Below are 13138 nucleotides of genomic sequence, written 5' to 3'. Positions count from 1 at the left end.
TTCTCCTGGAAATAAATTTCTCAGATGCATATATTTAGGGAAGCAATTCATCAATAGAGGTGACAAAACCATCTGGCTCTGGGGACTGCAAAAAAAAAATAGAGGTTGTAAAAGTTTACATTCTGATGAAGGGTTATGTCTGGCTTTTATTGTAAGGGTTGATGAGTTCTGTCTGTGGCTTATTTTTAGGGATTTTTTAACCTGGCCCTGCTAATTGAAGAAGGTGCTAAAATCCCACACCATATTTTGGATTTCTTGGAAATTGATCCAACACTCCATTCTAGTAACATCTCCATTCTCCGAGAACTGTATGAAAGGTGAGTTCAAAACCTCTTTAATACTGACAGGTCTGGGGTACCCAAGTGAGTGGGTGGGGTTTGCATTTAGGCCCAAGTTAACCTTCCCCTGGGCTTGAGTTGTCAGGTGTCAGAAAAAGGGCCCAAGATTTGCTTCTACGAGAGAACACTCAGCCAGACCCAAATCTCTCTTTTCTGGTAGCTGAGGCCCAAGATATAGAATATGCTTGCTCTGAAGTTCAAGTGCTGACCAAGGTTTTCCATGAGAGAAGAAAAGTAATGCATCTGATTAGCCCCTTGCTTCTCTGAAAGATAGGGAGGCATTCCCATGTCCCATGACCGGACTTCGGCCCAGCACTCTGACAGAAATACTGTGCTGGCAGCCACTGTGCTGAGTCCTCCTTGATAATTAAGGACACGATGAAAGTAACCTTTTTCTGAGGTTTTTGCTTAGATCTCAGAGTTCCAGTCAGGCCCACACCACAGAGGCTTTCCGTCTCTGTTTCTCATCCTGAGTGTGCTCACTTGCACAAAAGCTGAAGGGTGTAGGTTGGAGGCTCTGAAGAGGTCAGTCATGAGTAGCGCCTCTAAAGCCTGCAACATATGCAAATGCCTGGGCTTTGTTGCAGGTGCTGGAGCCACAGTACCGAGGAGTCCTTCAGCCCCTGCTCGCTGGCCTGGCTGTACCTCCACCTGCGGCTTATCTGGGGCGCCGTCCTGCACTCTGCCCTGGTAGGTGTATCATCCCCCAGCCCCGCGCTGTGCTTCCTGCCCTTTGTCAAAGTCACCTGACGAATGCCTCGGATGTTTGCAGATCTACTTTCTGGGAACCTTCCTGCTCTCCATATTGATCGCCGGGACTGTGCAGTACATCCAGTCTGTCTCAGGTAAAGACTTATTACGAAAGGCTGGGGCAAGTTGAAAAGCTAGGGATTCTTTTTCCCTGCTAGAGAAATGATACTCTCCCTTCCTGCACCCTTGGCGTAGGTTACATCCTTTCCTTTAGGATGCCCGTGTGCTAGATGGGCCCACCTGGAATATCTCCCAGGAGCTCACAAGGCTGAGATTTCTCAAAGATTTCTCTCATTTTTTAAATGAATTTAAGAAATTGAACTAAAATGTCTATCAAAACTCCTGTGTGTCTGAAAAACCAACTCCAGAGCCCTCTCCTGAGGGAAACCTTCTCATCCATTCTGGTCAAGCAACCAAATATGTGAGAGGTCAAATAAACATAGTGAATAAACACACCCAGACACATGGCCTCAGAGAGAGACACCAAGAAGGGCTTGGTCTAGCTTGGTTTCCGCTAATCACTATTATTTTTCTGAGTTAGCATGGGGTAGTAATTAAGGGGATGGTGCCCGGGTCATTTCTGTTAGAATCCAGACTTAGTGACTCATTAGCTGTGTGATCTGTGGCAAGTTACCTATCTTTCCTGATCTCCCAGTGTCTCATCCACCAAATGAGGTTCTAACACTAGCTACTTCCCAGAAAAATAAAATGAAAAACAAAGTTACATGAGAGAATGACACAGAAGACACTTACCAAAATGACAATTGAAGTTAAATATTAGCTGTATATATAAAATCTTTCCATAGCACGAGCTGTTGTGCTGCAGGCTGACTCAGTTCCGGAAGGCTTTTAGTCCAGTCATGTATGATACTTCACACTTAGTAGGTGCTCAGCCTGCTCTTGGTGGGAAATTCTTGTTCTCTGCCATCTTGGATGGCTCCGGAAGCACAGAATGGCTCACAAAGACCAACAGAGGCTTTTACAATAGGGCAGACGAGGAATTTGAGCTTTCAAATAGTGGTTATTTGAGTAGGGGCTAATGAGAAGCCAAAGGAATGCAGCCTACCTTTCCTTCCTTGGACAGAAGGGAGTCTCTGAGAGGCAAACTGGGGGTCATTCCTTCTGACTGACCTGAGGAGCCTCACAGGGAGGCGTCCTCAGCCCCTCCAGGTGTGACTCTTCCTCCTTGTCTCCTGCCAGCAAATAAATCTCCCTCAGGCAAATTCCATCCCATCCCTAAATTCGCTGCCAGGTAGAGCACATTTATTTTGCATCTTGTCAGTATTTTCCATTTCAAATTATCTGTGTCATTTTTACTCTGCAGAAATATTGTCATGATTACTACAAATGCAGTTCCCTTAGAGGAGCTGAAAATTGTCTTTATGATTTCACGCCAGCTGGTAGCCATGAAAATTCATGGGCGGGTGGAATTGCTTTTATCAGGAGTCGCCAGTTTCCCTGTCTCCATGTCTTCATTATCAGTCCCTCTGCCTTCTTGTCTCCCTGCCCCTCTTGTCCTTTGTTAATTTTTTCCCTTCCTGTGTCTCCTTGTTCCCTCACACATTCTCTTTGTTTTTGCAAACTTTCCCATACCTGCCTTCTTCCCTTCTAACCAACCCAGGGAAGCTCTGTCTGAATAAGATCTTAAAACCAGTGTCATTCTGTACCCTACCTGTGACAGATGGGGAAACTGAGGCCAGAGAGGCGAAGTTGCCTGCCCCTGTAAGGAAATAGAAGCCAAGAACAGATGTAGTGCCTTAGAATTTCAAACTGCTTTTCAGAATCATCATCCTTTTCAGCACTGGCTGTTGACTTTCTTAAACCATTGCCCCTCACATCAGGAATATTTTGTCACATGTTGTTTCATACCTTGAAATGACATTCATGATAATTGACCTATCCACACACATATTTTTAAAATGAATCCAGGGCCCTAGCAGCAATATAAAGGATAAATAAAAAGAAACAAACGGTAATAAAATAGAATCTATTTCCATATGTAAATTCTAGCCCAGTGCTTCTGAATGTTAATATGTGCACAAACCCACAGGGATCATATTAAACATAGCTTAGGAGGTGTGCAGAGGGCTTCTAGGATTAGGTGGTCCTAATAATTCCTCACTTTGACCAGGCAGGGCAATCCTCATCCTAAGGTGATTGTGCCAGTCTCTTTGAAATAAGAAGGTCCTCCCTTAGCACAGTGGTGCAGAGGACCAGGCACAGAACCCTGGGGAGTAGATGCCAGGTTGCTTTTATCATTGCCATTCCTGTGCTGAGCAGATGGTTTCCATGGTCAGTGACCAGGGGCAGGGGAGGACAGTGGGAGGTCCAGCAGTAAGTATGGTAATGACATCTGGGTGCTGTGTCACAGTCTTAAAAAAGGACACGGCTTTTAGGAACTTCCCATGTGCAACATGGGCTAGGGACTGTAGCTAGAAATTAGAGATCTTTGTCATTCGGTAGAGACTGGCTACCAAATTCTGGCCCTGCCACTAGCTGTGTGACCTGAAAATAGGATCCTGTCTGTGCCTTGATTTCCTTTTCTGTAAAACAAAAAATTATAGTGCACCTACTGTCTACTGTAGTTGAGAGAACCAAATATGATCACATGTTCAATACTCAGAGATACCCACATACTAGCCAGGCACACCCCAGGAGTGATGGCCAGTGGAGTGTTTAACCTGCAATTACAGCAGCCGCCTCCAGGGGGTGCCCACACTTACATAGTTTGAAAGGATTCCCATTGCTGCTCTTGCTTTGCTATACTATGAGGCTCTAAAGCATAAGGTTCTTTTTAAAAGCATCTAAACAAAGCCATTGGCTAATCTATCAAAAGTACCAACAAGGTGCACAGCAGATATTGCCTGTCTCTTATTTCCTTTAAAGGAACTTGTTTTGTCTTCTAGCTGTCAAGGTAAGGGCAGCTCTGTCCTTTTGAGGCTAATAGCTCCTTGTACAAAGGTCCCTGGGTCTGGGGTAGCCCTAGGGTCACTTGGTTGTCACCAGCCTGAGGGCAGAACACTCATCAACCAGGCAGTGCTTTGAATTTGTGACTTAAGCATTACATGGCAGCTCCGTCTTTTTGCCAAAGCTGAGCACCACTGAGCCTTTTCTCCCGTTTCTGGTCCTGTTTCCTGTGCTGCAGTACAGCCTGCAGCCAGGTTCGACCTGCTCCCAGACTCCAGAAAGCTCTTTTCGCCGCCTCACTACATCTCAAAAGCACTTTCCCTCTCCCTCCCTATCAAGGACGCCAAGCATAATTACCTTAATGGAGCAGGCTTTTGAAAAACAAAAAATATCTCACAGTAAAATGTGTCTCAATCCACCACCACCTTTGTCCAGCCACAACCCTCCCTGAAGCGAACGAACAGACAGAAAAGCCTGAGCCCAGCCGGCTGCCTGCCTGAAGGGAGGTAAAAGGCAGAACGGGGAGACAGCAGGACCCAGTGTGCCCGAGGGAGGCCCTGTCCCACTGTGTGATCAGCACCCCCCCTCTGAAAATCCAGCACCCAGAATTCTCCAGAATCCAAAATCTCAAACACTTTTGCACAGCAACACGATGCCACAGATGGAAAATTACTTGCCCGACCTCTTAGGATGGGCTGCAGGTGAGATGCGGGGGTGCTGTTGTATGAAGTCGCCTTCAGGCTTGTCAGGCAGTGATGAGACATCCGTGAACTTCACATTCAGATTTGAATCCCGTCCTCGTTATGCATATGTGAATATCCTGAAATCAGGGAGGAAGAATCTGAGATCTCTGCTCCTGGGAGACTCTCCCTGAGCTGAGGGTGTAAACTTCCCATCTACATCCAACGCACTGTATACAGTGGGGTCTGCACAGCCCTGCTCCCAGGTGTGAGGTGGCCTGTGCCAGTGGCAGCCGGGGATGATGCTACTCCTTTACACTGTCTCCTCCTCCCTGGCTAAATGGTTTGCCTGAGAGAATGAAATGCTACTAGCCAGAGTTTCTGCTGACGTAGTAAAATGTCACAAAGTGATGCTCCTGAAAAAAGCACTCGCCTTGAAGTCAGAGAGATCTCGTGGTGAGACCTCGTCCTGTCTTGCCTCGTCTCACTGCTCTCGGCCCCCACCAGCGCCTCCACACAGAAGAAATGTCCCAGGATGGGAATCCTATGCCTGCCCTGGACCCTGCTCGATCCAGAGGCCTGAATGAAATAGACTAGATCTTACTCATAACATTAGATTTCAGCACACATCTCCACCTCATTCTCACAAACATTCTACCGTTCCAGGGTTAACCCAGTATATGCTCTGGGTAAGGTGGTGCACTCCTGTAATCCCAGCATTTGGGAGGCTGAGGCAGGAGGATCTCCACAGGTTCAAACCCAGCCTTGGCTACATAGTGAGTTTGTGGTCAGCCTAAACTATATCATGAGACCCTGTCAGAAAAACAACAATAACAAAAGATCAATGTAGTCCCCTATGTTTTTATTTTATACTCACATCTGGTCAGCTGGAAAGCAGATGTTTTTCCTACAGTGGTCTGCAGCAGAAGTCAGTAAACCTTTTCAGTACAGGGCCAGATAATAAATATTTTGGGTTCCAGGGCTGTTGAGAATCCGCTCTGCCAAAGGAGCCTGGAAGTAGCCATCTGTGGTTGAGTCTCTAATAAAACTTTACTGTGGACACATTTGAATTTCACCTGTTTCCCCTATGGCATGAAATAGTATTCTTTTGGCTTTTCAGTTATTTAAAATGTGAATTCTCAGATCACGAGCCATACAAAAGCCAGGCAGCGGTTGCAGTCAGGCCAGCTCCTGATTAGTCTTGCTAATGTACAGAAAGTGGCCCCCTAGGAGGCAAGCAGTGCCCAAATCACTTCTGTTTGGCTCTGAAACATATTCTGTAATTCTTTAAAACAGCACGCTGATTTTCCTGGTTACCTTGACTCCAGTCCAGTAATAAAATTAGCACGCATTCCAGGTGAGCAGAGACAAAGAGACCACTTTAAAATTAGGACAGGCAGCAGGGGGACTGGAACAGTGATTGCAAAGCCCAGCGGAGGGAAGGGGTCCTCACGCAGCTAATAACAAACTGACTCAGGGACAGCAGCGCTTCTATTGTTCATTCATTGGGGTTTAAACAGTGATGCTAATTAGGCATTCCTCCTCCATTTACACATTGGCACTTCTTGTTTTAATCAGAAAACTGATTGCTGATTTATCTTGTTACCATGGTGACTTAAACATTCCCTGAGATTGAAAATCCATGCTTAGTGTCACATTAACGTCTGCACAGGTCCCTGAAAAGAGAGGTCCTAGGATCAGGGGAGTCAGGACACTGTGGGCTCCAGGCCCCTCCATTCACAGGGGGGAGACAGGCGGAGAGATGTGAGCACTTTGGAACTGCAACATCCACCTTCTGGTATCTACACCAAGGTCACCTTTCAGAGCAGATAAATGAAACCTGCCCCGCAGGCAAGGTCTCATGACTGCACGGACTGCTGGTCTTTGTACCTCCTCATCACCAGGTCTCTGGTCACTAAATCACCAGTCAAAGTGATGGCTGTGGTGACCCTAGAAACACCACACTGCTGCGCACCCTGCACCTACGCCCTTCTGCTCTTTCTGAGCAGACTCTGGGCCACGTCTGTTGCAGGTCTGGAAAGGGCGCTGTGGAGAAGTGCCGTCCACATCCAGGAAAGCCAGGGGCAGTGAGGCCCCTCTGAGGCTTTCTGGAGGTGACCACAGATACTAGCGGTGTAAAAATCAGGTTTTATGTAGGAATCAGGCTGTCGGCATAGGAATATCTTCTTAAAGTCCATACATTTCAGGGAGGATATTTGGGAACCTTCAAAAATGACCCCACTTCCTAAAAACTGCGTAAGATTAAAATATGGCTGTGCTTAATGAAGATCACTTATAAAAGACAAGCTTGTGATTATTTATACAATCTAAGGCTATTGAGCTGACTCTACATGGCACGACTCCAAATTGCTAGCCCCATTTCACAGATAAAAGAAGCTGGGTAATGTGGCACATGCCTGTGATCCCAGCACTCAGGAAGCTGAGGCAGGACGATTGCCACAAGTTTGAGTCCATCCTGGGCTACCCAGTGAGTTCAAGGCCAGCCTGAACTACATAGCAAGACCTCGTCTCAAAAGAAAAAGGAAAAAAAGCCATGGTTCAGAGTCAGAGAAATTAGGGGACAGGAAATTGCCCAGCTGGTCTTCTGGCTTTGAAGTTTGTGCAATTTTCTTAGGCCTGCTGGGCCCCAAAGCACTGTAGGCAGCTCAGGAACAAATGCACCAAGTCTCCTGTCCCTGTAAGCCGCGCGCCTGAGATTCATCTTCACCCATTTCCCCTGCAAGCCAGGAGCTCTAACATTCGCCAGCACCAGGCACCGTTCTAGCACATTACATGCATGAATGCATTGAATTCTTGTAATAACTCAACTCAGCAGAGATACTTTTCTCCATTTTTTTGGAAAGCAGAAGAGGAGAGGTAGCATGTCCCTGGTCACACAACTGTTAAAGGACAGAGAAGGCAGGTTCCAGAGTGCACAGTCCTAACTGGGGAACTTCTTAATCTTGGGGCTTATCATCCCTAGTGTAGTTGACATTGAAAGCCAGGACCTCCTTTTTTGTGGGGTGCCCTGTGCATTCTAGGGTGCTGAGCAGCTGCACCCACTAGATGCCAGTAGCATCCCCCACCTCGGGAGTATGATGACCAAAACTCTTCCTGGACATTGCCACTGACCTCAGGAGGCTGAAATCACTCCCATTTAAAATTTAATGATATAAAGTATAAAACTGTGGGGCTGGGGATTTAGCTCAGCAGCATAAGCGCCTGCCTTGCAAGCAGACAGTCGTGAGTTCAATCCCCGGTAACAATAAAAAAGAAAAAGACAAAAAAAAAAGTATAAAACTTTGTGTGTCTCTACCATCGGTGGTCATCCAGTCTCCTTACTGAAGATAGATTGACAATTAAGCCTAGTAATTATGTTTTACAGCTCATACACACATTTATTTAAATAAAATAATCGAAACTAAATCTGGCATTTCATTCAAATGGAATATGAACTTGAATAAGATCAACAGTCCTTTCTAACTGGTTGCTGTGATTTATGGCTTGCATTGCATCTGTATCATGGGGGACAGAAGATAGGGCCACAGCCCATGAAACAGATCAGCAGAGTTTTGGCCAACAGACATGCTAGCATAAATGCGGTAATTTAGAATCCGAGGATGTTGGAACCACCAGAGATCTTTGCACATCCATTCCAACCTGCCGTTTTAGAGAAAGGGGCACCAAAGTCCAAAGAACCCAGATAAAGAGGTCCAAAGTTGTCTGTCTGCTCAGCGCAGACCGGAAGCATCCCTCCTGGGTGTGCTTGGATGTCTTGAGTGCTAAGCACTGTTTCATCTGTGTCTTTACAGCCAGCAGTTCCCCTCCAGTACCAGCCCGGGTCTCCCCCGACACCACTGCCTCCACTGCAGCTCCAGCTGTGACTCCGGCCACAGGTGCCCTGGACCAGGATCAGCCCACGGTCACCAGTAACACAGAGCCACGAGGGTGAACTGCGCGCTCAGTCGAAGGGAGTCCTTCTAGCAGCTGGTACTGGAAGGCAGGGGCCAGGGCATTCTGCTGATAAACACCTTCAAAACCTCCTCAGCTGGATGCGCAGTTTGCACTCCGTGTCATTTCTTTTTCAGTCACATTACAGGGCCAGGCCAGAGTAGACAGTCATTACACCAAAGGTTATCAAACAAACCTGAGGGACATCACCAGAGGGCGCGTGGGTGGTCAGTTGGTCCTCAGGGGCTTTGTTCCCAGTGACTGTTTTGGGAGTCACAGTTTGCACAGCCAGATTCTTACATACACAGAGGTACTTTAAAGAGCCGTTGTCCTTTGTTTATTCTCTTTTATCAGAGAACAGAAATGTGTGACTTCTCTACATGATTGATAATGTCACAGGACCCACGTTTGCCTGCTCTTCAAAGCCCGGCGGGCAGATTTTCCTCTGACTCCCACAGCCCGGCAGTTACAGAGCGCCTTGGAATAAATAGTGGCTGGGAACGCAGGGACGGTGATGGCTTTGTAAATTGGTTTACATTTTATTCTCCTCAAATTTTTCTAGGGTCATAGTGCTTCCGAATCATTTGATGACATTGTTGGATAACTTTTATGTTTCAATTGCAATCGACAAAATAACATCTAGGAAATTCTTAGTGTTTAAGTGTAGTCTTCTCCATGAATTGTCCATTAGAATAGACTGGCAGCAGTGGAATATGCAGAGACAAGCCTTTAGCTCAGTCCCATCTCCTAGCCCTGTGCCTGCCTGAGTTTGGGCAAGGGAGTGCGCGTGTGTGTGTGCATGTGTGTGTGTGTGCATGTGCACACGTGTGTGTATGCATGTGTGTAGGAGGGCAAGGAAGAGCAGAATGTCTGTATACTGTGTGCTGCTAGCGTAGTAAATAAACCAGTAATGCAATATTGTGGATCCAAACTACTCTTTGCACTACTTTATTTACGGTAGTAAATAAAATTATTTTTATACAGTTGACTACCGGAAAGTGACTTTTTCTTTTCTTGTAGTTATTGTGTCATACAAAGTGCTAAGGTCCACGCATTCTCCTTAGGAGGAAAAAAAAAAGTCCTCCTGACAAGAGGGATTATTTCTGTAACCCATTAACGTCTCGGGATAGGAAGGTGGCAGGCAGCTCTGCTTGGGATCCTGCGCTCAGGTGTGGGCCCCGTGTTGTTTTCAAAGGGTCATGCATTGTTTTGGAGCTTCTTGCTGCTCCGAAGTTGGCTTTAGATTAATTAATTCTAGGTTAAACCAGTTTCACCCCCTTTCTCCTAGGTCTGGTGCTTTGTCCTGTTCACAGTACAGCCAGACTTTGGGGCCTAGTGGTCCTGGGTACAAATTCTGGTTCTGTAACTTACTAGCTCAGGAACTTTGAGGAGTAATGACCCCGCTCTGGATCCAAGGGTCCTGTGCTATGGGGGGGGGGGGGTAAGGAAATCTGTATGTCTCAGGCCTCATGACGCCTCCATATGGTTATGTACATAACACCTGCAGAGCAGTGTCCTGAAGTGATTGCTGTTTCTAGCAGGAAGAGAAATCTACAGGGCCAGATAGTGGACTCTACTGGGCTCCAACCTGTCTTGGAGCCAAACAGCTACTCCCCACTGCTGGGAACAAAGGCTGCTAAGAGTTCCCAGCTGCAGTTATCACCAGAAATCCTCAGATTTCCTGCCGGGCTCTGGTCAAGCTCGTGCCTGTGCGAGAGCAGCCATCAGCTCTTTGCTGAAGGTGGAGTTTTGCGGTGTGAACCATGTTGGCATTTGGGTTAGATGATTCTTTGTTGCAGGGGGACATCTTATGCATCGAAGGCTGCTGAGCAGCATGCCTGGCCTCGACCCACTGGCTGTCAGTAGCATCTGCTCTCCCATCCCCAATCTTCCCACTGGTGACAGGCAAAGGTATTGTCAAATACTCTCTTGGGAGGAAAATTACACCCCCTTCCAATGTGAGGACAAATGACAGGAAAATCATTCTCTTGCCACAGTTTTAAAACAGCCATTCCATCAACCCAGAACAAGATGAGAGACTGATCGAGCTCCAGAATATGGACTCAGGTGTGCCATCAGCCATCCAAATACCACTCACTCCCAGTTCAGGCTGGGAAATGCTAGCGTGATATCACTTGTGTGAAGCTGGTAGATGTCAACCCCTGGCTCATCTTAAACTTATGTTCCTTGGAGGCTTTTCAGGGCTCTGTGTTCTGGGCCTAACCTCAGCCTTCCTCTTTTCTCCAGAAGGTGTAATCTTAGTTCCCACCAGGTCGGCGTCCAAACTGGCTGGAAGAAAATTGCATGATGAGGCAGTGTGGAGTGGGGGAAGGAAAAGGTGGGTGCAAAGGTGAATCAGGTGCTTGCCTCTTGCCTTTGCACATGGCATTCTTAGTCCGGAGTGGCGCAGGCCAGTAGACTGTGAAACAGATCTGGCCCACAACTGTGATTAAGCTACGATATCCCAGCCGAAGCCCTAATTTTGTGAATATGGTGAGGAACTGATCAAGAGCTTTTTAAATTTATGTGGGAGGATAGAAGCACATGCATAGCTATGGAAAGTTAGACGGAACACAAGTAAAGAGAATTGGTCTAACGTACAGTTAAACTACAAAGCCATAGTAACGGAAGCAGTGAGGAAGCTGTGCAAGAATAGATAAATAGTTTAATGGAAAACCATAAAGGAGCCCAGGAACAAATGGATAGAAATCTGGTATGTGATAAAAAGGAATCACAAATTGGCTGGGCCAAAAATGGAACACTTGGTAAGTAGACTTTAGCAATATGGCTGATCATATTTGGAAAATATATACACATATATATGTAGTAGTCATAACAGTGTATGACTCCACTATATGGCCTATCTACTGTACTGTATTATGTGCTATATAATTATATAGCATACTATTAATATATATGTTATAGATCTATATAGTTATACATAAAAACTTCTAATGAATTAAAAACATAACTATGAAGGTATAACTAAAGGGCTCATAGAAAATGTAAGAGGCTATTTTACACATTTTGAATGAGAAAAAAAATTTTTTAAGCAATATAAAAAAAATAAACAAATTTCTCATCTTCAAAGGAAGGATTTCTGTCAGAGAAAACAGAAGACAAAGTTGGTAAGTAGGTAACAGGTGGGAAGAAGGCATATGACACCCAGCACCACCAAGGGGAACGATCTAGAATAAATGAAGAATATGTGTTGATCAGCTACACCACACGCAGAAAACCTGGCAGAAAAGATGCTTCAAGTGTGTGATAAGCAGTTCATGGGAGGAGAAAAGAGCCTTACAACTCACAACGCAAATTAAATTAAAATCAAAAGATAACACTGTACTCCCTGTTATCAAGGAAATTAGAAATACAAATAATATTGTAAGGATGTGGAGAAACAACTCTGCATGCCTCGCTGGTGGCGGGAAAGTGGGGGAACCGTGGCAGGATGCAGGGAGACTGTGCCCATGACCCTGGCGAGCCCGTCCCCCAAAACGGGCTGCACCAACCGCACAGATGGAAGAAGGGATGCATGCAGGTGACAGTGGTCGCCCTCACTGTTGCAGAGAGTGAGGACATGGAGGAGGCTGGACTCCGCTGTCCATCACCAAGAGACCATGTATGGAGGGTAACCACGATGGAAAGTAATTCAGCAGTCAAGGAAGGAACTCGATTTTCTTGTTGTTTTGTTTTTGTTTTTGTTTTTTTGAGGCAGGATCTCACTGTGCAGTTCAGGCTGGCCTTGAAAGCACTATGCACCCCAGGCTGGCCTCAAACTTGTGGCAATCCCCCTGCCTCAGCCTATAAGTGCTGGGATTACAGAAATGCACCATCACACCCAATTTGGAACTGGATTTATAAAAACAAGGATGTCAAAAGTGCTCAAAAATTGATGATGAAAACAATGAATTAGGTGTATATGTTATTTGCTTAAATTAAAAACCAAACCCATAGCAGGCATAGTAACACGTATCTGTAATCCCAGCACTTGGGAGGCTGAGGCAGGAGGATCACCATGCATCTGAGGCCAGCCTGGGCTACACAGTGAGTTCAAGGCCAGCCTGAACTGCATAGCAAGACCCTGTCTCAAAAATCAAACAAATCCCTAAAGAATACTATGTACATGCATGTGTATACACACACATATGCATAACAGATTTGTGTGCATGCACATACATGCATACATATGTACTCTGCACTATATATAACCATATATATGTGAATACTCTTTTCCTTCAGGATAGACACATAGCTTCCTCAGCCTCAGCACCATTCTGTTTTGGGGCTGGAGAGTCCTGTGCTGTGAGAAGCCGACCTGGGCATTGTAGCGTATTTAGCAGCAACTCTGACCTCTGTGAGATGCCAGTAGCACCCCTCAGCTGTGACACCAGGAATGTCTCAGTCATTGCCAAATGTCTCCTGGAGCGGAAGGAGCCAAGTCACCTGGTTAAGAAGTACTGACCCACATCATTTGTCAGATGTTACTAGAGCCGCTGGTTAAGTATTCAG

General features: G+C 46.0%; 1 protein-coding gene across 1 annotated transcript in view; it reads left to right on the top strand.

The window, feature by feature from the left end:
* The window catches only part of Sel1l3 (SEL1L family member 3), a 99892-nt gene extending 90278 nt beyond the window's left edge, over window positions 1-9614 (top strand). The window contains exons 21-24 of the mRNA XM_063240637.1: window positions 190-317; window positions 926-1028; window positions 1111-1183; window positions 8488-9614. Of these exons, the coding sequence (XP_063096707.1) occupies window positions 190-317; window positions 926-1028; window positions 1111-1183; window positions 8488-8627 (444 nt within the window). The 3' untranslated portion in view covers window positions 8628-9614. The remainder of the gene's footprint in view (window positions 1-189; window positions 318-925; window positions 1029-1110; window positions 1184-8487) is intronic.
* Window positions 9615-13138: the final 3524 nt, after the last annotated feature.

This window comes from Cavia porcellus, unplaced genomic scaffold (genome assembly GCF_034190915.1).
Source record: "Cavia porcellus strain 051 isolate PalLab524CR breed Dunkin Hartley unplaced genomic scaffold, mCavPor4.1 scaffold_30, whole genome shotgun sequence".
In the NCBI taxonomy this organism is placed as follows: Eukaryota; Metazoa; Chordata; class Mammalia; order Rodentia; family Caviidae; genus Cavia; species Cavia porcellus.
The sequence above is the reverse complement of the archived record's forward strand: the minus strand, read 5'-3'. Positions and strand labels throughout refer to the sequence as shown.